Source organism: Diorhabda carinulata, chromosome 3, assembly GCF_026250575.1.
Source record: "Diorhabda carinulata isolate Delta chromosome 3, icDioCari1.1, whole genome shotgun sequence".
NCBI classification, from domain to species: domain Eukaryota; kingdom Metazoa; phylum Arthropoda; class Insecta; order Coleoptera; family Chrysomelidae; genus Diorhabda; species Diorhabda carinulata.
This window is the reverse complement of record NC_079462.1, coordinates 5,460,140-5,484,385: the sequence shown is the minus strand read 5'-3', so window position 1 is coordinate 5,484,385 and position 24,246 is coordinate 5,460,140. Positions and strand designations below refer to the sequence as shown.

General features: G+C 32.8%; 1 protein-coding gene across 1 annotated transcript in view; it reads left to right on the top strand.

Moving 5' to 3' along the window:
* The window catches only part of LOC130891370 (nephrin), a 526,229-nt gene that overhangs the window by 369,080 nt on the left and 132,903 nt on the right, over positions 1 to 24,246 (top strand). Inside the window, exon 3 of the mRNA XM_057796033.1 lies at positions 3,642 to 3,850. Coding sequence (XP_057652016.1) covers positions 3,642 to 3,850 — 209 coding nt within the window. The remainder of the gene's footprint in view (positions 1 to 3,641; positions 3,851 to 24,246) is intronic.

The window sequence follows — 24,246 nt, the reverse complement described above, 5'->3', positions numbered from 1 at the left end:
AATATTTAATTCCAGTCTCAATCTATATTTTCAAGGTTTTTTCAAAAGGTTCCATAATTTCATCATTATTTTGAAATATTCTGAAGGTACAGTGTTTGTTCTATGTCCACATCAAGTCTTTTCAAATTATGAATAAATTTTCTAATAAGATGCAAAAATATTACATAATTTTTATGCATGGCATATCTTGAATTGAAATAAACAAGCAGTAAGTAAAATGTTTTTCCTGCTATTATTCTACTAAATAGCTATTCATTCTCCTCACAAAATTTAATGATAATCGAGAAATTAAAAAATGATCATCAATAAATTTTGTTTACTAAATATTTTCGTAGCCAACTGAAGTATAAAACTTTAACTGCCACGTTGTTATTCTTCTATATTCCGTTGCTGAAGAATTTTGTAATCATAAAAGATTTCAATTCAAATTTTTCATGGAGGGTTTGCTCATCATACAAAAATTAGAATTTATTGTTGAATATTCATGAAGATTCATCACATCAATTAGTTCCGAATTTTAAATAAGAAAGATATATAAATACAAGTCGGGTTTTTATGAATTCATTACCTACCAGATAATATTTGATGAGTAAACATTTTTCTATAGTCCTTTCTATAGTCCAGTTTTCTCCAGGCTCTCAATTTTTTTCATAGGAACTTTCTACTACTTCTATGCTCGATACACGTCGTGATATGTATGTAACTTTAATTCAATTAATCTGAATATTGTTATCAATTATTCAATACCACACGCTTCTTGAGGAACCCACCGTGTGAGCTGGCCGCGTCGGTAGCTTATTATATATCTAACCTTGTGCTATATCTACCTTTTCTTAACTTGGTGTGATGGTTCAATCTGATTGTGGACTGTATAATTCAACGGAAAAACAAAAAGGGTGTTAAATAAATACTGTATTATAGCAGCACACGCTACGTTGCAGGCAACGATAACCTCGTGATCACTAAATTATAATGTCACATTTGAAAACCAATGAAAATCGCTTTTTTGTAGTTTTGTTTCTCAAATGTAGTTTCTCAAATATTTAGATATTATTTTTTCACTTTCAATCAAATTTCACATTATTTCGAATCAGGGACTTATAAAATAGAGAAAAAAAATACTACAATGCAAATGCAAGTACCCTATAATGAATTGTTATAAATTTAAATGCTCTTACCAACAAACCATACTGGATTTAGCACATTTTCTTCAAGTCTCTTTTATACTACCAAAATTGAGATATTGGCAAAAATAAAAAGTCATCAATAAACTCCCACAGAAGATATGTAATGATTTTGAAGAGCTACACATATTTGATATCGGTGTCTTTGAAATTTGTTGTATTTTCTGAAAATTCATTAATTTACTGTGTTTCTGAAAATTTAACAATGAATTTGTATATAAATTTCATGTTTTTTCTATAGTTATTATGTCATATTTTCAAAAATGAATGTAGTTTCGGAAATTTTGCGTGGTATCCAAATATTTTTCAGTTATCAAGAAACGATATTCCGAGTCATCATCAACATACAACAATTCGAAATTTACTATAACTGCAAACCCAATTCTCTAGTGGAATAGTCGGCTCAATTTTTTCAGTTGTTGTGTATGTAGTTTAAATCAGACTATTAGTTGGACAATTTATAGTCCCGTTGAGGAAAAAGCAGAATTTATTGCTTCAGTATGTACAAAATTTGTATAGTTGGCATAATTTCCCAATTATTTCTATTTGATATTCTGCTGTTGTAAATGTGTCACTTCACATGTTTTTTTTCAAAGAATAATTTTAGATTATCTAATAATTATTATCCATAATATGTTTGAAATTACTCTCTTTGCATCTCAAATGGTTTAATATTTATATAAAAAAATCCCCAACCAGAAAGTATGTTCTAAACAAAAAATATAACTGGATTAATTTGTCTATATTCAACTGAAACAAAGTTATTCTAATTTTCAGATTTTCTCTATGTGTAAATTTTCTATAATCGCATTATATCAATTTGTTATTCATAAATCCATTTTAAAGTGGTTATGAGACTTTCTGCCGTTTGAGTAGACTCACGTGAACGCTAATACCAATCTTAATAATGTATAAAGTCAAGATTCCAGATTGTAATTTAAAGCAATAATAAGTAAGGGTTTTCTCGAGGGAAGTAATTGCAAAGCTACCAGGCAATGATTACGTAATTGCACTGCTGCAGCGTGGTAAACATTCATATTACTTATACACTGCGAGGTATATTTTAACCGAATTCAAGTGTTTTATTAATATTACCATAAATTTATACTGAGACAGTTCATGTTACACTGTTTTTACAAGAATATATTATATTTCAACGTGAAAGTGATGATTCGTTCTGATATTTTTGTTTGTGTTGATCAAAGTCATTAATATTAATCGTATGCTGCATTTAAGATGTTTCTACAATTCTGAAAACCGTTTCTAAAGTATCTATTTGGATTCACAATCATCAAATCATTATATAGGTCGTTATAAAATACTGACTATATGCATATCTCATTTTGGCGTTATAACAAACTATAAACTAACTCCCCTATTGTCTGTTCAATATTCCAGTTCCAGTTCTTACATCTTGAGATGCAATTTGTAGATTTTTCTGAGATTGAGAGATTTGCGCTTGCGTACAACGAATTACCAGAGATGTATTTGAATATTGATGTCAATTTTTTTGGATCAATCTGTCAAGAAGCTATTGCAACAAATCCGAAATAACCCATGAATTTATAAAATTCTCAATCGTAACTAAGTCTTGAATTGATACAGGATTCCTTGTTTCAACAAATCTGAATGATACCATCAAATTCCAATAGCAAAAAGAATTATTCCAGTTACTTGTTAGTCATGGTTCTTTCATAGATTTTGAATTTATGAAGTATTTGATGGGTGAGATGGACACAAGCTAATCATATTTATCATGATATATACTGTTTAACAAGATTATATTGAATATTTCTTCCTATATTTCTTCCTGATTTTGATGAAATCAGGGTCATGTCACGTATTCAGTGTCCTCTAAACTTTGGAAACATTAGTTCTAAATATGGTTGTATCCTCGAGATTCTCCATCTTAACCCTCGAATCGTCATACTATGCTTGATACACAACGATTTATGATGATGATATGACTACGTTTGTTATAACTTTGCCGACAAAGGGTTTCATCTTAAGCATGTTGCTACTCCAATCATTAATAACCGACTACTTTCATTGACTATCGGCACAGCGGGTATATGTCAAGTGGCGATGTATGTCTTTACTTTGGACAAACAAAAAGATCATTCCAATATTCAATTTTAAAATGCTGTAGCTTGTAATATCTGTTGACTCATCATCACACAAATGATGAGAATTTCAAACGATATGATTCTTCATTATAATAAATAAAATGTCAAAGATTAGCTAATTTTCAATACCAGAGAAACCTGTAATTTTGTTCGAACCTTAAGGTACATTGTTCCTTTTAATTAAAAAAATGAGTGCCAGCAAGATGTAGATATCTATGTTTGGCCTGGAACTCCAATTTTAACTAGATTGAAAGCTTCCTCAACTGAGTTAGTTGTTTTTGAATATTTTGTATATTTAATAAGATAAAAATGACAATGACTTTTGTTTTAGCTTTGACGTAAGAGCTAGGGATTTCAATCAAGCAAAACTGTGGTCGTCTCCAGAAATATTTGGGAATAGAGCATTTTTCCGAGCGGTAACTACACCCGCAGCACTAGTCATAGACAATATCAAACTTAGTGATGGCGGTATCTACAGATGCCGAGTAGACTTCAAGAATACTCCAACAAGAAATAGCAAAGTTAATTTCACTGTTATAGGTAAGTAAAACTATAATTGTATGTGGAAATTTTGATGATAGTTACATATATTGTTTGGGGTGTGAAGTGATGGATTCACGTTTCATCCATGGTTATGAAACGGTGGAAATTTATCGGCTTTATTACTGTGAAACATTGTCAAACAATCGATGGAGCATTGTGAGCAAACGTGGCACCCATCTTGCGTACAGCTTTCTCATATCCAAATTCTCAGTTAATCCTCACTATTGATGGCAGTCAAACAAATACTAAGCAACTAGGTGTCTTCATGTTAATTGAATTTTTTTGTAAAATAATTCATTTCACTTACTTAAAAACGTTACAATGATCAGATCATCAAAAAGCTCATCATACTCTTCCAGATCGGTTCTTTAATTTAAACCAATTCAGTGAATGATCTTGATCCATAAGGTAATAAACTGCTTTTTTCCATTACTCCATCAAATGATTTTTAACTTTTGAAATACGTATAACAACTTTAAACTAAATTGATTGATAATTTCAAAAAATCAAGACAGAATTTTACAAATACGTTACTGGCCGAGATGAAGAGATGTTTATAATATTTTTCCACGTGTATAAACATCATCTTACTTCGAAAACTTCGTATCAAAATACCGTTTTCACAGCAAAATCAATAATAAAATTGAAAACTTTGATAATTATAGTGTAAATATCAATCACTTTCTATTGACAATATTACCAAAGTGAAAAAAATAGTATCAACGAATTTATATTGAGAAATATGAATGATATATCGATTCAGTGAAACTTTTGTTGATATAAAATTTATTATACGGTATATCTTATAAAGTCTTTCAAACCCCCTTGGGGTCTGCCAATTATTCACTGCCGCGCATAATACTCTTCCAATAATTTAACTAAATAATCAATCATCAATCGTCAGTTAGATAATTTTCATATTTTTCAGATACCGATATCTAAACTCCATCAAACGCGATATTTTTCCCCAAGGAAATGCGTGAAAAGGGAAAAAGCAACCATTTATCACCCGTCGAATAAATGTAATATCTAAAATGACAATTTGTTTTTTTTTGCCTCATTGATATTGGAGTCTAGTCTTCTTGAGGATTCCAAACAGCACAAAATAGCAGGAGTTTGCTTAAATGTTTGCAGATATAGACATTTTTAGGCCAGTGAAATATCCTGAGGTTCAAGTTACAACAGAAACAAAATTAAATTTCAACTTCAATGCAACAACATCTCAAGAATGAGAGAAAGCTGAATCCAATAATGTGGATTTGATAGCGCATGTAATTAAAAGATATTTATTATGATGTTCTAGATCTCAAATCTAGCGGTTTAACATAAAAATAATCAAACCTCATGTAACTCAATTCAGAACCACTCAGTCAGGAATCCGTTTCAACTGGTTAAACCAGTTAAAGAAATATAAAAAAATTGTGTGTTACAGACAAACATTTTAAAAACACTCACACCTTCAATGGAGAGCTAATGAAAAAACCCTCCTAGGTGTACAAATTTAAGGTTCGTTCCAAATTAGATTATGGAATCTTTATTTACGTGTCATTCAGTCTGATTTGAAAACTCTTGTTTCTGTTCAAAATACAGCTCTAAGAATTTGACTTGGAGCTTTCCAATCCAGTTCTCCTGAAAGCATCTATCTTGAATCCAATGAACTTTCCCTATGGCTGAGTCAACAACTACTTCTCATGTAATACTGTGTAAAAGTTAGAGCTTAAACTGGTAATCCTGTTTACCCTCTGATAAATCGTTAATCTGACTCTAAGCTCAAATCACTTCCTATCACTACTCATAACTAATATCAACCTATCTGAAATATCCCTCATTCCTATATCATTTTGTCCTTCTTGGAAAAAGCAACAACCAAAATTCAATACATATCTAAACATATTACCTAATCATGAAACACACAGCGATATCCTGAAACAACTATTTCTGAATATAATTAATTACGCTGGCTGTAATTAAATTTTGTATACTGATGCATCTAAATCTGAGGTGCTGTAGTGATGAAGAACATACTGTGGCAACTACTACTGCAATTATCAATGCCACAGCTGGTAGCCAGCCCACCGTTGTCTCCGCTCAAGGAGCCTTTACCGAGGAAGAAGAAAATACAGCACTGAGGAGTTCATTGAAGATTTTTACTGGATGATGTGGACGAGATCTATTTGAAATACTGATGTGATGCAGAAATCAAAATTTTTGTTCGATTGAAAATTACAGATTTCGGATCACTGGCGTCCCATAACTCCAATCAAGATGCAAGCAATTAATGTAACAACTTCTTCTTCATTAAAATTCATTTGTAGCAAATGTCGAGTTGAGGTCGAAGTGACACGTCCACACTGCTACATCCAATTTGACAGCATTTTTCCGGAACGAACTGATTCGGGTTCGGTTCGACTCGACACGACATAGTTCGACAAAGTCGAGCGACACGTCCACACTTGTTCAACACTGTCGATCGATAAAGTCAAATAGTGTCGAAGGACATAGTGTGGACACAGCTTTAAGAAGCATCCCAATAGAAAATTATATCAAATGTAGAACAGTTGAGAGTATGTGCCTGTTGGAGGAATGTGATGGAGTAACTTGAAAATTATGACTTTCTAAGGACATCGAGTGTTTGTTGTGGGTTGTATTCATATTTCTGGCAGCTTTTCCGTATTTTAAAAAGTTTATTATTCTATATTTGTAACTAGTATTTTAATATTGAGGAAATAGCAGACTATTTGTCAAAATTCCGAAGCTGATGATATTATTAAAATTACTAAGAATTTTCGTTTTCCAAAGAAAAAGAGTTGTCTTAAATCCGTTAAATACGACTGTAAGTTTGAATCGACAATGTAAATTTCCACCTTAGTAGGTAATCCTATTATTTAGAGAATTTATGACTCACTTTGAGCAATTCAAATTAGATGCATGCGAGAGACACAGTACAATAAATTCTTTTAGTACGGTGCTTCTAAAACCGGCTTCAACATTAGAAGTCTAATACATTTATGAAATTTTCTTCACATAAAAAAATAGATTATTTGTATGTTAACGATAGATCTTTCAAAAGTTACTTGATTTATACATTTTGTAGGGAAGAGATGTTAACGTAACTAACTAACTAACTAACTAACGTGACGAAATTTCTAAAAATAGAGAAAATATCGATGATTGTAGAGAAATTCCAGAAGTTACTAGGATTAGAAATGCTACATTTATTTCTACTATCCAATTCCACAACGTTCGAGATGATACGTTGGACTATAGAATTTTTATGATCACGTGTCTTAGCATTAGGAATGGTGTATCACATACTAATCAAAGTTTGATTGAATACAAAAAATTCATATATTGATGAGATCCCTAAGTGGTAAAAGTTCCCGTAAAACTAAAGTAAATACAAATTGTGAAATTAAAGTGAACTTAGTCAGTGTCCTTCGAGAGTACCTAACCCCTAGAAGCAACTTCACTTGGCTAAAAACGATTCAATTGAGGACTTTGCAGCAAGAACGACGCAGCTCCAGTTTTAACGAAAATCGGGGTTATGCGCTGTTTACAATGATCAAAATATTAGCTATCGTTTGGTGCAAGATCGACGCAGCTATGGTGATTGGGTATACTAAAGCATGTAATAATGGAGATGCGTCATACTGTGTTTGGAGCAAGAAAAACGTAGCTCCGGAGCTACGTCGCTCTTGCCCCAAACGCGCATCGCATTTTGTTTTGACGTTTATTAGATATTTTAGTAGTTTAACTGTTTGTGTTAGTTTTCTACCTTTGCTATAATATTCTTAGTTGTTATTTTTGAGTTTATAACAAGTGTAATATGTTAGAGGAATTGGACAGTGAACCTGAACCTTTTAGTGGTGGTTCCAGTGATGAATATGTGGCAGATACAGCCGACAGTAGCACATCAAGTAGTGATAGTGATAGTTTGGAGGTTAGAAAAACAAACAGGAAGTCTGTAAATGAATCGCAGTGGCTTCGAAATAAGAAAAAGAAACTTTTGGCTACTGGAGCAAGACATCTTAATAGTGTGAACAAAATGGTCGGTCCTAGAGTGGTTGGCGAAGACTGTAAATGCAAATTTAAATGTTTCGAAAACTTTAATGAACAGGAGAGAACGCAGATCTTAAATAAATTTAATGAAATTGGCGAGAAAGTAATGCAGGATACTTACCTTGTAGGCCTAATAAGTACGTCAGAAGTAACCAGAAAACGTCCTAAGACAGGAAATGGTCGGCAACGAAACGTTTCCCATAAATACATGGTAAGTACTTACTCACCTTTCAATTTATTTTCTGAAATAATCCATTTTTTTAAATTCCAGATTCGTATTGGTTCAAAATCCCACCGAGTATGCAAAAAAGCATTTGGTGTGGTTCATGGTATATCATCTAAAAGAATTGATCGCTTGTCAGCTTTCTTAAAATCTAACGACGCTATCACATCTCCTAAGGATGGTCGTGGAAAGCATCACACTAGACCCAACATGATCCCCCCAGAAATCGTTGAGCAAGTAGATAGCCATATTCGCAGTTTTCCCAAGAGATCGTCTCATTACAGACGTCAAAAAAATAATAATAAAATGTATCTTTCAAAGAAAAAACAGAAGAAGCTAAAAATAATCCCAAGGTAGAAGTACTCTGCTTTGATCATCAACAGAATGCACCTTTACCTAAAGTCCCCTCAGGAGATGCATTTTATCTTAGGCAGTTATGGGTTTTTAATTTCTGCATTTATTCAGCCAAAACAGGAATTTCGCATTTTTACATGTATGATGAAACCACTGGCAAAAAGACACCCAATGAAACCATTAGCTTCCTAGATCATTATTTAAAAAATATAATGTCCAAGGATGTGAAAACATTGTACATCTTCTCAGACAACTGCGCTGCTCAAAACAAGAACGGAAGCCTAGTACAATAAATCTATTCACTTTGGCCCAAACTAAACAGTTTCAGTCGATTCTTCATCGATATCCTGAACCTGGCCACTCCTGATCATTTGGGGTTGTAGAAAAAGCATTACGAAAAATCGAACGAATATTTACTGCTCAAGAATATATGACACATTATGGCAAATGCAGCAGAAACTTTGAAGTGGTCCCAGTAGAACAAAACATGATTTTTGACTTTGTAAATTATTTAAAGCCACATTTTAAGAAAACAGTCATCAACCAGCATAGACAGAAATTTGCGATAAGCAAATACAAACTGATTTTATATGAAGCAAACAGTGGAATCCAGTGCAGCGAGTCTTGTAATGTACCTATCTATAGTACATTCAATATTCAACGTTCTACGTTAGATACCAATACGGCACCAAATCAACTGTATAAAGAAAAATTGCCATTGAAAAAAGTAAAATATGACAACGTGATGGTGCTGGCAAATCAATACGTGCCAAAAAACGACCTATCTTACTATGAAAAATTAACTTTTGCTCAGGGGAACACAGGTAGTGACGTCGAAATGACCAACGACGAAAAAACTATTGAATAGTATTACATTCTATGACTTATTATTGTTTTTGTTTAATGAGTAACATTGAATAAAGTTTATGTAATAAATATATACAAATTTTGCGTTCAAATGTAATTTTAGCTCTTTCATTATTGCAGACACGCACACTTTTTGAAGTTTTGGTGCAAGAATAACGTAGATCCATTAAAAAACAACTTTTTATTTGCTTTAAAATATTATATTTTTAGAAGATTTTCGGTATTTGTAATTGTTAAGGTACGTGCTTTTGGCAGTTTAAAACGTAAAAGTGGTATCTAATAAACTATGGCGTATAAAAGTTTTTTTTTTATTTTCTCAAAATCGACTTTTATGGAGCTGCGTCATTCTTGCTGCGGAGTCCTCAATTGTCGTTTGAGGTGTCGGGAGGACAATTGTCGGATCGGAAGCTTCCTCCTTGGGTTTGTGTAAGCAAGTAGGTAGGATTGGGAATAATAAAACAATATGAAAGATGAGGGACGTACGAGTAGGTATATCAGTTCTATCTTAGACATGCTACAAGATATGTTGGGTTGATTAAGATCAATCGCATGCAGTTTGAGAGGTTAAACATTTTTGAATTTCTGGTTGGTCATTTGGGTGACGAAAGAATATTGTTTTATTGAGGTAGTTGTTCTAGTAGTAGAGAATTTAAATGTACGTGTATAATATATTTTTCGCCAAGTTGTTATTCCTTTCCTTTCATGGGTAAATAGTATCACCGTTTTCATCTGGTGAAGTCTTATTTAGGGGCACACCTAGTGTGACATGTTTTGAGAATACACAGTAAAATTTTTGAAATAAAATATTAAATATTTTTGAAGTCAAAAAAGATCAAAAAACTGGAGAGTCATCGTATGGAGAACTATCACTTCAGCAAATTCGAAAAATGCTGTTTGGAGAAAAACGCGTTTAAAGATAAAATGATAGTTTTCACTGTTATAAATGGATTAACATCATACTTATCTGGCTCCGAAAATACGTGACGTGGCAGTAAACGAAAAATATACCGAAATAATTATACTTATATATTTCTGTTTACCTGGAGGCTCACAATAGAAAGCGGAATCGTTTTACAAAGGTTGGAAGAGACGGCAGACTCCGAACAATAACTCAGGTATGTCTCGTAGCCAATGCAACTATCTAACTGCCGAGCGGCTACTCTTTTAAATGGCTGTAACTCAAAAACTATTTATGATATCCATTTATAATTTTAGTATGTTATTTTTAAAGGTATAACCTATCGAAATATGGGGAAAAATGGTGTGCTCCTTTAGAGTGTGAACTGGTTTTAGCCGGTATATCGTCACGGTTTTCCGCAAACTTTCATGATGAACGTTTTCCCTCCTCATTTGATCACGTCGGTCGGGTGGCGGATTGATATTGTTTTATTGAGGTAGTTGTTCGGAAAAATGGTCTAAAAATGTAATAATCCGTGAATACCGATGAGATGTATATGTTCTTATTAGCAACAAAATGATTTTGTCTGAAAGGAATTAATACTTTTTCATATATTTTTGACAAATAAATAATTGTTCTAGTGGGTTCGGAAATTGTGAAGACCAACTACACGTAAAGCGATTGAAACTTTTTTTCAATGTTCATATGAACTTCGGTCATTTTTTCTTGTGAATTCCGGTTCAGGCCTAATAAATATTATTGTTCTTTTGTAGAAGTTGAATTCATTTTATTTGTTTGGATTTATTTTTGTTTTGCCAAAATGACACTTTGTTTTTTATGGGTATTTTTATATATCTCAATAGGGCTTACTTAGCGACAATATCGAAAGCTCAGTTTTGTTAAATGATAGCAATAAAATCTGGGAACGGGAAAACAGAAATAAGCGGATTTTTATCAGTTCTACTTCATGACTTTGAATTTCTTCTATAAAAAAGCAGGACCACTTTTAAGTCAAGAGAAAGAATAAGGAAAAATTCAAACCACTCAACTTGATATTAACATATATAAATTGATTGACTCTTTTTTGTCAGCACTAGAATCCATAATTACATTTACGGTGACAGGAATATATGGATCCAATTGACGTGCATTGAAATAAAAAATCTCAAATCTTTCAAAAAATTGGAGTAAAAAAATTAGTTTTTGATATTGGCTACTGTCTCCACTCAGTCAAAACGAAGCTTGGCAAACTGACAGCAACTTTAAGGTTGGCTCAATTGGTCACTAGATAGTGAATAATGTTTTCACTATGTATATTTTATTTTCCGAAAGAGAAATCTGAAGGTGCTGGCAGAAAACATGACAATGATAGGAAGCCGAAACCGAAATTTAGAAGCTTAAAATATTTTAAATTAAAATTGAAGAACTTGACCACAGAAAAAAAGGTCATTACTGTCGAGAGATGTATGGAGCGAGCTTGTGGAATTCTTTTATACAGGGATGGGCATAGGCTAGTTTATCTTTCATTTTAAACGGAGTAAGCTCTAACTATAGAAAATAGAGATTGCTTGGTCAAACAGCTTTTTAGAAAAGTTCATGACGGAAGGATTGCTAAACATAATAAAAAGAGAGAGGCTAAAACTTGATACTAAACGTAAGTGAAATTTAATAGATTCCACTTTATTATGGCTGCCGGTGGAGTCATATCGTAGACTTTATGGTGCATTGCTACAGTAGAGTAGCTCAGATATGTTTTCATGGAAAGAAGACAGCAGAAAACAAATTATGGTTTTTCTAAACATGTATTCCATTACAAATGACAATCTATCTTGATCACAAGTATATTTATGATTTCATGATGTATACATAAGATTTAAATCATTATTATTTATTGGTGTTTCTGTTTATATAATAATATAATTTAATGACACTAGAACAGTTCAGGTTATGCCAAAATAGGTGCACATTTGATATTTTGATAGATCTAGAATCCAAAATAAATCGACTCAAATAAAAATTTTCTTGTATTTCCATTTTCCATAATCATTTGTATAATAATCTCGTGACCATAAATAACGCACCACCCTTTATTTCAATATAAAAACCTAAAATGTCAATCTTTTGGGTTTCTTTTTTTTCCATCAAGAAAAGCTGAAGTATCTCAAATGTAGCAAAATTTCTTATCAGCAATTAACTGTTTTCGTGGTTTTTTAAAATTTCAATTTTATGCATATTTTAATGTTTGTTTCATTCTATTGTTGTACCAACTTGTGGACAGCAGTAATTTAAGTCAATCAAGGTGTGTTGAAGTAAAGCCTAGTTAAACAGAAAATGAATGGAGTTAAGTATTTAAGCGAACGCGAAGCTGAAAGAATAGCCTAGTTAGTTGGACAGGGACAAAGTTATCGTGAAGTGGCAAATCTGTTTGGCGTACGCCACACAACCATTTGCAAATTGATGCAAAGATTTCGAGAGACTGGTTCAAATTCTAGGAGGCCTGGACAAGGACGTCCTTCAGTTTTAACTCCTTAAGATGACTGTTTTTTGCAATTAAGTTCATTAAGAAATCGGTCAATGATAAGTGTCGAGCTCAACAGCCTTTTACGAGAAGTCCGAGATGTAAATATTTCTGATAGATCAATAAGACGACACATGCTGGTCTACACAGTAGAAGAGCTTCCAGGCACCTTTGCTAACCAGGCAGCATCGTCTTGCTAGACTAAGATTTGCAAGGCAAAATTTAGATTGGAATTTAGAAAATTTGAACCAAGTTTTATTTACTGATGAGACAAGAATCAGCCTAAGAGGTCCAGATGGACGTAATCAAATTCGAAGAAGTCGAGCAGAAAGATTAGCGCAGTCTTGTATCATTCCCAGGGAGCCGTTCCAAGAAGGGTCTATCATGTTTTGGTGAGGAATTTGTTTTGATTCCCGCACAGAATTAGTGTCTCTTCCTAGACCCGCCTTTAACGCAGCAAGATACATAATTGATATTCTTGAAAATCACGTCATTCCGGTTGGGCCATTTATTGGTAATGATTTTCGTTTAATGCATGATAATGGTAGACCACACGTTGCGGCAGATGTTCTGAATTACCTAAACGAAGTAGGAATTCATACCCTGGGCTGGCCACCAAGAAGTCCAGATATAAATCCTATCGGGCATGTCTGGGACATTTAAAACCCCGCATTCGTCGTCGAAATTCATCTCCTTAAAATTTAAATGATCTTGAGCAAGCGGCATTAGAGGAATGGGAGCACATACCTTCGTTTTATTGCAATGTTTTTATTTTTATTGTTTTATTCATTAAAAACCATTCAAAATTACTACACATTTCTTATTAATGCGTCAATTTAAATTTATTAAACAAAAAAATATTTTCGGAAATCAGGGTGGTGCGTTATTTTTGACCATGAGTATATATAGCTGAAAACGCAAGAAAGAGTCCATAGAAAGACTCCAAAAGAAATGTCATCGATTATAATTTAAAAAATATTCTTAAGTATCTAAAAGACACACAATCGAATCGCAAACTGTAAACTGTGAAATTTCGCTTATAAACTTTACTGTTGATGCGACAATAAATATATAAACAAAAAAAATTGATTTTTGTTGTCGAGAATTGCTATGTCTTATTTTCTTCGTGTTTATATAAAGATTACTCTCATTATTATTAAACAAGGGTAAGTGGTACATTCCTGGGAATGTTGATATTTTTGACGACACGTTTTTATTAATATTTTTATAGCAAAGATTTATTTCAATATCAATTTTCAATTCAATAATTATTGTAATTATATACAAATGTGGTAAACTATTATATTTTTACTTTAGTCAATTCTCAAATATCTGTGAAATATCACTCCACTCTTCATTTATTTTGATGTTATATTGGAGATGAAATACTATGATGCATAACCTCTTTTCTAGAACATCATCCATGATAAAAACCTACAAAAGCTATTACAGTTAAAAGAGCACGTTTCATAAGATCCTTCCAATATAAAAATATTTATGGCGATTGTATAACGAGAAAACAAAATGGGGACTGGTCCGCGTTAAAAGTGTTCTTCTCGGAATATAGGGTTTCTTGTGGAAAATTGTTGACCCGTGAACGCTATATGTTTCATCTGTGAAAAAGGCAATTTATTTTCTCTTTCAATAACCAAGAAACATGTCTGTTGTTCACTGAAAATACAAAGGAAAACATCATTCAGTTCAGTAAACGTTTAAGTAGAGAAAAATGAGATAAACTCAAGCTGAAATTAAGGTTAATAACTTATGATACAGGGTGAGTCACGTATATTTACACGGTCTCTAGGGCGTTATATCTGAACATGCCACTTTAAATACAATATTATTTGATAGAACAAGATAATATTAGTTTGTTGTTATTCCAACGATAATTCTTTGTAGTGACGGTGATTGAAATTATGAGCAAAAGTTTTGAAACTCTGCTGATTTCGTGCTACATTTACAATTGGTTACATGAAGTAGAAGAAGAGGATCACAATTATCATCGATAGAAAGAAAGATAGTGTTGTTAGGTATCGGTAGTAGAGAATCCTAATACAAGCACCAGAAAAAATGCCTGAGATATAGATATAGTGTTTTCAAAACTTTCAGAAAGCACAATTATCATATGTATACATCATCAACTGCTTCAGTATTTATACGGAAATGACTTTTCCTACAGGCTTTTGCTCTTGGTTACTTGTTATTCACCATAATAGTCTATTGAATAGTCTCAAACTTCACTATTATTGCACTGGAAACAGGCTTTTTTTACCCGTGTAGACCGTCAGAAATAATGAAACATAAATGTGTTTGGTGGAATTATGGAGAACACGTAATAAGTCCCTACTTTTTACTCTCGTGAATGGAGAAAAATTCCTAAGATTGTGTATAGTACTTCACCAACATCTCCCAATCATAGATTCTTCGAATTAGGAATCCATTTGCTGTTGTTACAGTTAAGACATGTTAGATCATTTGATCATAGACATACACGCTTTATCACTGAAAATGGTGCTCAATTCCATAGATTTTGGTGAAGTATTTATAAATTCAGTACGGTAAAAGGAACCCTTATGCACTATACATTATTACAGTGTTATTCTAACTATCAAAGTACTCCTGGTAAAGTGATAAAGTATCTTATGTTTGAATTGGGCCAAATTGACCGTTAATATTTGAAAATCCTGTTACGAAATAGTGGTAGAACCAATTTTGTTTATGCAACTAAATGTTCTTGATATTAAGTAGAGTAGCGAAGAACTTTAACATAAATGGAGAATATGTCACCTGTTTATGATATCCTGAAAGAAGAATGAGCTTCATCAACAAAAGAGGGATTCTCATAAGAGAACATACTCACTTGTACAAACTTTCGAATTTAGGAACTATAAAGTACAACATATGAAGCACCCCTTATCATTAAATTTATATGTTGGTATACTTATTGGACGAGTTGCTGAGATCTCGAAAAACTATTGCGGCCCTTCCTCTACGTAGTTTCTGAAATTATTCCTCAATCCCGTAGTTTTCCTGAGACTTTGAGGAATAAATAAATTCTTCGTGATGCTACCACGAGTCGAGTCTTGCTAGTTTTTTACCGTGTGATCAAAGGTTAGCGACTGTGAGTTCATAAGCCTGAACTCGAGTCTTTCGAATACGATGTCTACCGTCTAGCCGTTGCTTTCGTTTGTATAGGTGAAAATAGAGCAACTGATTGTTGTGAAATTTCACATAAAACTTGGAAAAACTGCAACTTACAATTTATTGAAAGTGCATGACGCGTTCATGCACTTCATGCGACAAAAAAGGACGAAAATATTGTATTAGTATTTATTCGTCGATTCTCGCATCGTGCGACTTCTACATCTCTCCTTAAGTCAAATCTACATTAGCAGGAACAAATTTTTAGTCTGTTGTGAGAGAATAATCGGCGCGTGTTCTGAAGGAACTGCCATAAAAAGACTTTCTGCACATTGTCGAACACTAAGGCGATGGAGAAGTTTTAGAGACGTATATTTTAAAAATGGTAAGAAATAAATATACATCGTATCCAAATAAAGTATCTTTTATTAATCTCGTTATTTAATAGCCATCCCTCGTATTATCTTTACTGAACCACAAAATCTACAGTTGTAACTCATCACCATTAAGAGATCTATTCAGAAAGGTAGATAAATTGCCGGAATTCTTCATTATCATTTTCACAGTTATGTGGTAGACTATTGATAATATCAATGAATTCGGCATCGTATACAAAAATTGCGAAGTTGATGAAGGACGAAATTTTGCTGAAACGTATATTTCTATTCAAAAATAAATTCAGAACCTTGCTGAACATACTTCACCTTTTGGCGCTACGGTCTTTGAAGAACATTGGCCTCCCGGACAACTCTCCTTCTTTCTTTTTGATGTTCTCTTTTGGTAGTTTGCCTTCCGGCTTTTACCGGTATGCAAGTTTGACTCCTCGACGCTCCGGCATCCGACGTGACCAAGCCATCTTAATCTTGCACTCTTTGTATCTGTTACCAGACTGGGCTCTCCGTAAGTCTCAGCGTTAGTCCGGTGGCGCCATTTTCCTTGGTCTTGGATTGGACCATATATACGCCGAAGGACTTTCCTCTCCCACGAGCTTTGTCTCAGTTCGTTTCTAGAAGTCATTGCACAGGTTTCTCAAGCATACACGACAACTAGCCTTAGTAGTGTACGGTGGATTCCCTTTTTTGGGCGTTTGCTAATTAGGCAGGATCTTCTGGGTACTGTAATAAGCCTTGTTTCCAGCTTCCACTCACTTGAGTCTCGTTATTTTCAGTTATGAGAGAGCCAAGATAATTAAAGGTGTCAACACGCTCGAAGGTGTAGTTATCTACCGTAAATGCTGACGCGTCAACGTGGTCCGCGTGACATAAGCACGCACTTCGTTTTAGCTTCGTTTATACTGACCCTGTTGGATTGGATTGTTCATTGAGTGATTGTCTTTTCTAAGCCCTCAACTGAACACTATTACCATTACACAACATAACAATTACTGTCTGACAGGCGTTTCTGTAAGTTATCGTCTTCGACGTTTAGCTTCATTTATTCTAGCATTAGATACATTCTTTAGATCTCTTTTGGTCGTATGCTGACTGCTTCATTCTAATTAATCCACTCTTTCATTTTTGTACTGATTGATAAATGTTTTAGTACTAAACTTGAAGGTAAAACAATAGAGAAAAGGTATTTTAATAATTAGTAGACCAACTAATCTCTTCAAATACATACATTCCAAAACCTTAAGAAAGGTAACAAGGTTATGTCAATTCGCCCTATAATTCTAGATAAAACATTTCAACCAACCCTCCTATTTTACCAAACAAACGGTTCCAATATATTCTAGCAAATTGGCCCTCAATTTTTTTGCCCGCCCTTCAGTTTGCTTTAATGTGGTCCTAATTTAGTTAAACAGATTATTTTCCGGTTTTGTACAAAAATAAATTATATTGCCATGAGGTGGAGAAAAAGAAAGCCGAAGCGACCGGAAGTAGAGCGGCACGGTCACAGGCGTTCATTTATTTTGGTCAATAAGCTCTATGGACGTCAGGTTATTTTTCAAACTCCGTTTCTAACGTTTATAATCTACTTGTACTAGGATTTATTTATATCTACTTGAAAAAAGGTTGTGATGGTTTAGTTCCTTTGTTGATGGCCACGGGTCAGCTCGGGCAGGCTTTAATTGTAAATCTTTGGGAAACGAGACGGTTCGGTTATTCCTAACTGTATTGGATAAAAATGTGAGAATAGGTTTTTATACCGACGATAAAGGGGTAAACAAAAATATGTGCTGTCTTATGAACCATTGCGTTCACTATTATTTTTTAATTAAACGAAACTGTTTTGTTTGTTGAAGGAAATGAGGAAAGAAAATATTTTTTTTAAATAACGAATCTATGTACTATGACAGAAAATGTAGAAATGAAAAAAAAAAATATGTGAGAACCATAAAAAAAGGCTAAGAAGTGGTAGAAAATGACAAAAATATCGACGAAAACAACAAAAAATGTCGAAAACAAGGCTGAGAAATGGAAAAAATATGAGAACGATAGAAAATGATGAAAAAGCAGCTGATATATGACAGAAAAACGACGAAAAATATGAGATCGACAGAAAACGAGCGAAAAATAACGGAAAAATGACACAAAAGATGAGAATGACAGAAAATTATGACGACAAAACTGAGAAATGAAAGAAAAATATAAGAAAGATAAAAAATTATCGAAAAATGACAAGAAAATTACAGAAAAATTATAAGAAACGAACGAAAAGTATTGGAACGACATAAAATGTCGAAAAAATGATAGAAAAATATGAGAACGATAGAAAATGAGGAGAAAATAACAATACATGACGAAAAAAGATAAAAAACGATGGAAAATGAAAAAATATCCTGACCCTTCATAATTAAAATAATAATGTGATCATAGAGTGACATCCAATTTGAACTTCACATTTAAACATCGATTCTTATTATCATGCGATAGCATGTGAACTGTCGAATTGATCTATCTGTTATGGGTCTACGCTACTTATATTTCTTCTAAAGAAAAGGTTAAAACTGCTCGTTTTTCGCGAATCTATAATTGATATACTGAGTTTAAATTAGCGGGTTACGCTTTCACAACAGTTATGGAGAAATTTGGAAAACTAAAAATCGATTTATTTACTTCGGGAATCAACGCCAACGCAGTCCATTGCTCATGGAAATGACATAATAGTAGTGACACTAACTTTGTAATTTCTCGTGCCACAAACTCGGATAATTTAGATCAAACTTCACAGGCCTTTGGCTCTCCTCGTTATCAAAATGAAGTCACTCATATCTCTTAGTGGATAAATTTATACAAAAAATCAGCTTGTCACAGCATGGGAAATATTATTCTACAAAATTAATGGTAAACTTTAAAGTTTTACTTCTGTAGCTTACATTATTTTATCAGATTCTTTCTGTGGTTCTCTGAACGATGAATAAGTTTCAATTATTTCTTTACTGGAATAAATACTCTAATTACTTTTATTTATGAGATGTTCCTTTGGCTACGTTTCTCTAAGCTCCTTTTTCTAAATAAAATGATATTGAAGCCTTTTAACATCAACACTATCTCTCTAGCAAAGAAATATCTAGAGAAATAAATTTTTTGATTGCATTTATTTTTTGAAAAAGTTAAAAATTCTATACGTCTTTCATTTCTATAATGTTTTGTTTCTCAAAATAGTCTAATTTTAAATCTATACACCAAGGAAATGCTAACTCTTCTTAACAATAGTTGCCGTCTTTCTCCCCAAAAAGGCTTTTATGTGGGCGACAACGTTTTCGTTTAATAAAAATCTCTCTCCTGCACATTAAACTTAAAAAAAATTTACTGGAAGACAGATCAAGTGGCTACGGTAGGTGGTCAACAAATTCTAAGTACCATTCGTGAATTTTAACAATAGCGATCATCGTATGTACGATTAGGATGATATGCGTTATCCTGGTGGAAAAACACTTTCTTTTTATTCATATGCGGACACTTCTTTCTGTTTCCTATTATTGTTGTTTTTTTCATTTTAGTTGTGTAGTGGTTTCATTCACAATTAAAAATCGACGCCAATAAACTGATTCATTTTACTTAAACAAGTCGATAAAGCCTATGAAATGTTCAGACAAATCCGGTTTTGGTCTAAATTCAACCAACTGGACAGTATATGGCAAAAAAGTTCATTTCAGATGCATATATCACTGGTTGTCGCGGTTGTTAGCCATCCCGAACGCTTGTCGTCTATCAAACTGCTAAAGCGATAATGAAAATCATCTGGTCAACATTTTACTGTCGTAAATGATGGTCTAGAGTCTTCATTTACAGCAGTGATTCCCAAAGTGAACTAAGGGAAGCACTACAATAGGAGTGAACTTTCCATAGCTAGATTTTTTGACAAATTGATAATATGATATAAATGTATCAACTAGAACTAGTAATAAGTATCTTGAAAGTGGTTTACGAGGAAAAAATTTGGAAAGTTTTCAGAAAAATCTTCACTTGTCTAATTTCTAAACTTATTGTGAAAATCTTTCAATGCATGCGTAAAAATATTTCCTAACTTTTATTGATAAGTGCTTAAATTGATCCATGATTGGATCGGAAACTTTTTAAACAATCCTCGTAAGTCAATAATAAGAGTTCCGTGTCCCACAAACCCATTAAAAAAACCTTTAACCCAGGACATGACTTTACAAAAAATGCTTTCGAAATTATCAATTGCAAACAAATTTAAGTGAAGCACAAGGAAATGAAAACTAAGAAATAAACAAGTAGATAATGTTAAAATTTTGAAAAAAGCAATAACTTAAATTTTATTGTCGGATTTTCTCACGTTCCATGAGTTTCTCGCGTTTTTATTTTGTGTAATTAGATTTTACCTTTCATATTTGTACTCTAATGGAATAATTATAGTAATTATTGCGATAAAGTTTCTCATTTTAACCGAAAAAATTAAAAATATGAGAATACCATCACGATAACGTCGGAATATAAAGGAATTTTATTATATCATTGTATCATTTTTACGATTTTTCTTAAGCAAGTGTTCCAGTTGTAAACGTGCAGTCGTAAAAATGTATATATTTCCACCAAATCATTTATCTTTATTTGAAATATAAAACATCAAATTCTTGTTGAATCATGGTTTCGAATGAGTGAGATAAGACAACGCCGCACCATAAAAAGTATATATGTAGAAAAGAAAATGAGCAGCTAATATTTTCCAACAAAGTAAAAACAGAACTAGTCAGAGGATTCTGAATAGTTTACAGTGACACTTAATACCGTAAAAAACTAACCCACAATATTTTTCAAAAACAATTTGACACTGTAACATTCTATCGTTGCTAAATATCGGATTACCTCAAGCGCCAGTTTTTTATCATGGTATACTTCACTTTCTCCGGGCAGAGTGACTGGAGAGAAAAAAATTGTGGTGAAAATGGTGATGATGAAAACGCTGAAGCCAGCAGAACAAATGTTCTCCTGGATTGGTAATCTGGGTATTTGCTGTTAATGTTCCTTCTGAAACTTTCCTAATACGGAGTCATAGAAGAAAGTGACGGACGGTAGAAGCTTTACGTGCTGCGGTTCACAAATCTGGCGTTAGTAAATTTCCGCATGCGCGTTTATCAATTATGTATCTTCGTTAACAATTTCCCAAATCGTTTCCCTACTCAGGTGGTGGAAGACTTAAACACGACCACCACTGAAACGAGAAAACTTAGCACCCTACTGAGGCGTGAATACTCAGCTCCCTCAATAACAGATTTCTCACTCTCGGTTGGCTGAAGGACCAAACACGACCATTATCTAGACCTGAAAACTAGTAACCAGGTATAGAAACAAAATAATCACATATTCATATACTCAGCATTACAAACAGATTATAGAAAAAATTAATTTTGGTCCCTGGCACTTACGGTTTGTAGTTTTGGCTAATAGAGAATGTTCATAACCTGAAATTCAGCTGCAAAAATAGGTATATTATTTTAAAAAGAAGACATTTCTACTTGTATATAAAAAAATTGGAAACGTACCAATCTCTATATTTCGAAAACTAGAAATTAGAAAATATGAAAGAATTGTTCTCAATTGAAACAAATCAATAATAGAGAAGGGTTAACATAACCTCTAGAAATCGTGAATGAAAAGAGGGATTATTTTTCATTTTAAGGGTAGTTTAACTACTTTTTCAATGGAACTACTTACTTGACTTTATTTTTATAAGTTCACTAAAAATATGAAGAAAAATCTTAATCAATTTCAAAGTGTAAATTCAATCAAATTATGTATGAAAAACTAGCAATCGACTATTCATAAAAACAAACAAAGCGGACATGGAGTAGGAAAAGCGAAGAAACCTTAGCGCAAGTTGGACTCACTACATCCCTTTAAGATATAGTTAGTGCAAGAATTCTATTAAACATGACAAATGTTGACTGGCAATCAAAAGTATTGCAGTTGGATGTTCATCTTAGTCCGAATTTTTCTTGAATGACTAGATGACATGTTTTTTGAACTCTTGAATCAAAATTGGATGATATCAATGTTGATTTCTTGAGCTAAAACTACAGGCTTATGACTATTCCATATTAACAGATTTCGTTTCAAAGAGCCTGTCTGAACCTTTCTATTCTGTTTGGTTATACAAAAAAACGTGTACAGATACAGGAAAAATATTTATTTCTGAGAATCAATCATTGAACTAATTTTATACATAATCATCATAATTCATCATCATCAAATCAAATCTTGACCACCAGATTTTAGGTGTAAGTAGTGGCTAGGAGCGAGATTCGCGCTGTACGGAGGATGATCAAATACGTCCCGGACAAATTCCTGTTTTGTCACCTTCGCAGTATGAGATCAGGCATTATTGTTAAAAAAATTCCTTGGTACTTGTTCAGTATGGCGCGGCACAATATCTTGATGGTCTCACAATAATACACAATGTGTATCTATTATTTGACCTCATGGTAGGAGATCAATCGGAAAAATGACTTTTATATCCCAAAAATTGTTTTCCAGGTGTCAAGATTTTCTCGCGCTCAACTTTCGTTGCACACTAAGTATGCTTCCATTCCATTGAACATTGAAGATATCCATATTCCATGCCCTTCAGCTATCCGAAAAAGTCAATCAAAAACTGAAGTGTACTGCCCATCCGTTATTTTTTGTGTTGTTTAGTAAAAATTTTAGTTACCCAAAGTGACTAAAGTCTTCGAATTATCAGTTTTTCAATAACAATTTTATGAATAAGTGATCGTGATATTTGCGGAAATTCCTTAGCTAGAACAATAATTTTAAATGTACTGTTTAGCTGTTTTCCTCCTTAAACAGATCGATAAAAAGGCTGATTGGTGTCTGCAATGTTTGTAATGAAAATAAGAACATGACATTCATTTATATCAATTTCAAAAACCAAGAAATAATAATAAGATGAATTACAAAACAAATAAAACTAACATGGTTGAGCTAGAGGTATTCCCTTCAGTTGAATTTAACGTTGCTAGATGTTGATTTTGGTATGTAGAAATAAAGTTAACTGTCACTATGCTTTTCCACATTACATGTTGCGGCTACCGTTTCGTTCACAATATTCCTCTCGTGTGGAATTTGTTAGTTTTTCTCTCGTTATTTAATATACTATTTCCCAGAGAAAGTTATTAGAATAGTTGCTAAGAGGAAGAATCCTCCATAATTAAATTTCAGTAATTTTCAAAAATAAATGTTGTGAGAGTTAACTAACATTAATTTCTTGATTAATTGCAAAAACTTGGCGGAGATGGTAATAATTTTTTTGTATTACATAAATCACATTTTATCACAAATAAAGGTGACTTCAATAAATCTTAATCGGTCACTATATTTTTTTATTGTACAATTATACTGGCGAATTTTTCTTTTATGGAGCAATTTGTCATTTTAAGTTCAGTTTATGTATTAATATGTTCGACTATTATTAATCTCGATGGAAATAATATTTGGGTATCGTGCAAATACGTCATTAACGATTTTATTCCAGATACATGTACGATAAGCTCAAAGTTTATGATTATCCATAGTAATTACTATTATTAGAATGAATTCTTTAATTCAATATGTGTTTTTGTTAAGGGCCACTTTAATTAAAATATAAGTTCAAAAATGATTTATATCTATAATTATCAACTTTTGATTACTTAGATTATAAGTCAATATCACGCCTGGGAAAGCTGTCTTAATTTATATATCAAATATTCAACTACTTCTGAGAAATTAATACTATCCATAAACAATGAAAATATGATTATTTATATCCATTACATTTTGTAAATATCGTATCATATTGTCCAGTGCGTTATTTCATAATTAGTATTCCTTTCTTAAGAGAACGTATCCTTTTTATTAACTTGTTCTGTACCTTCACTCATTGAT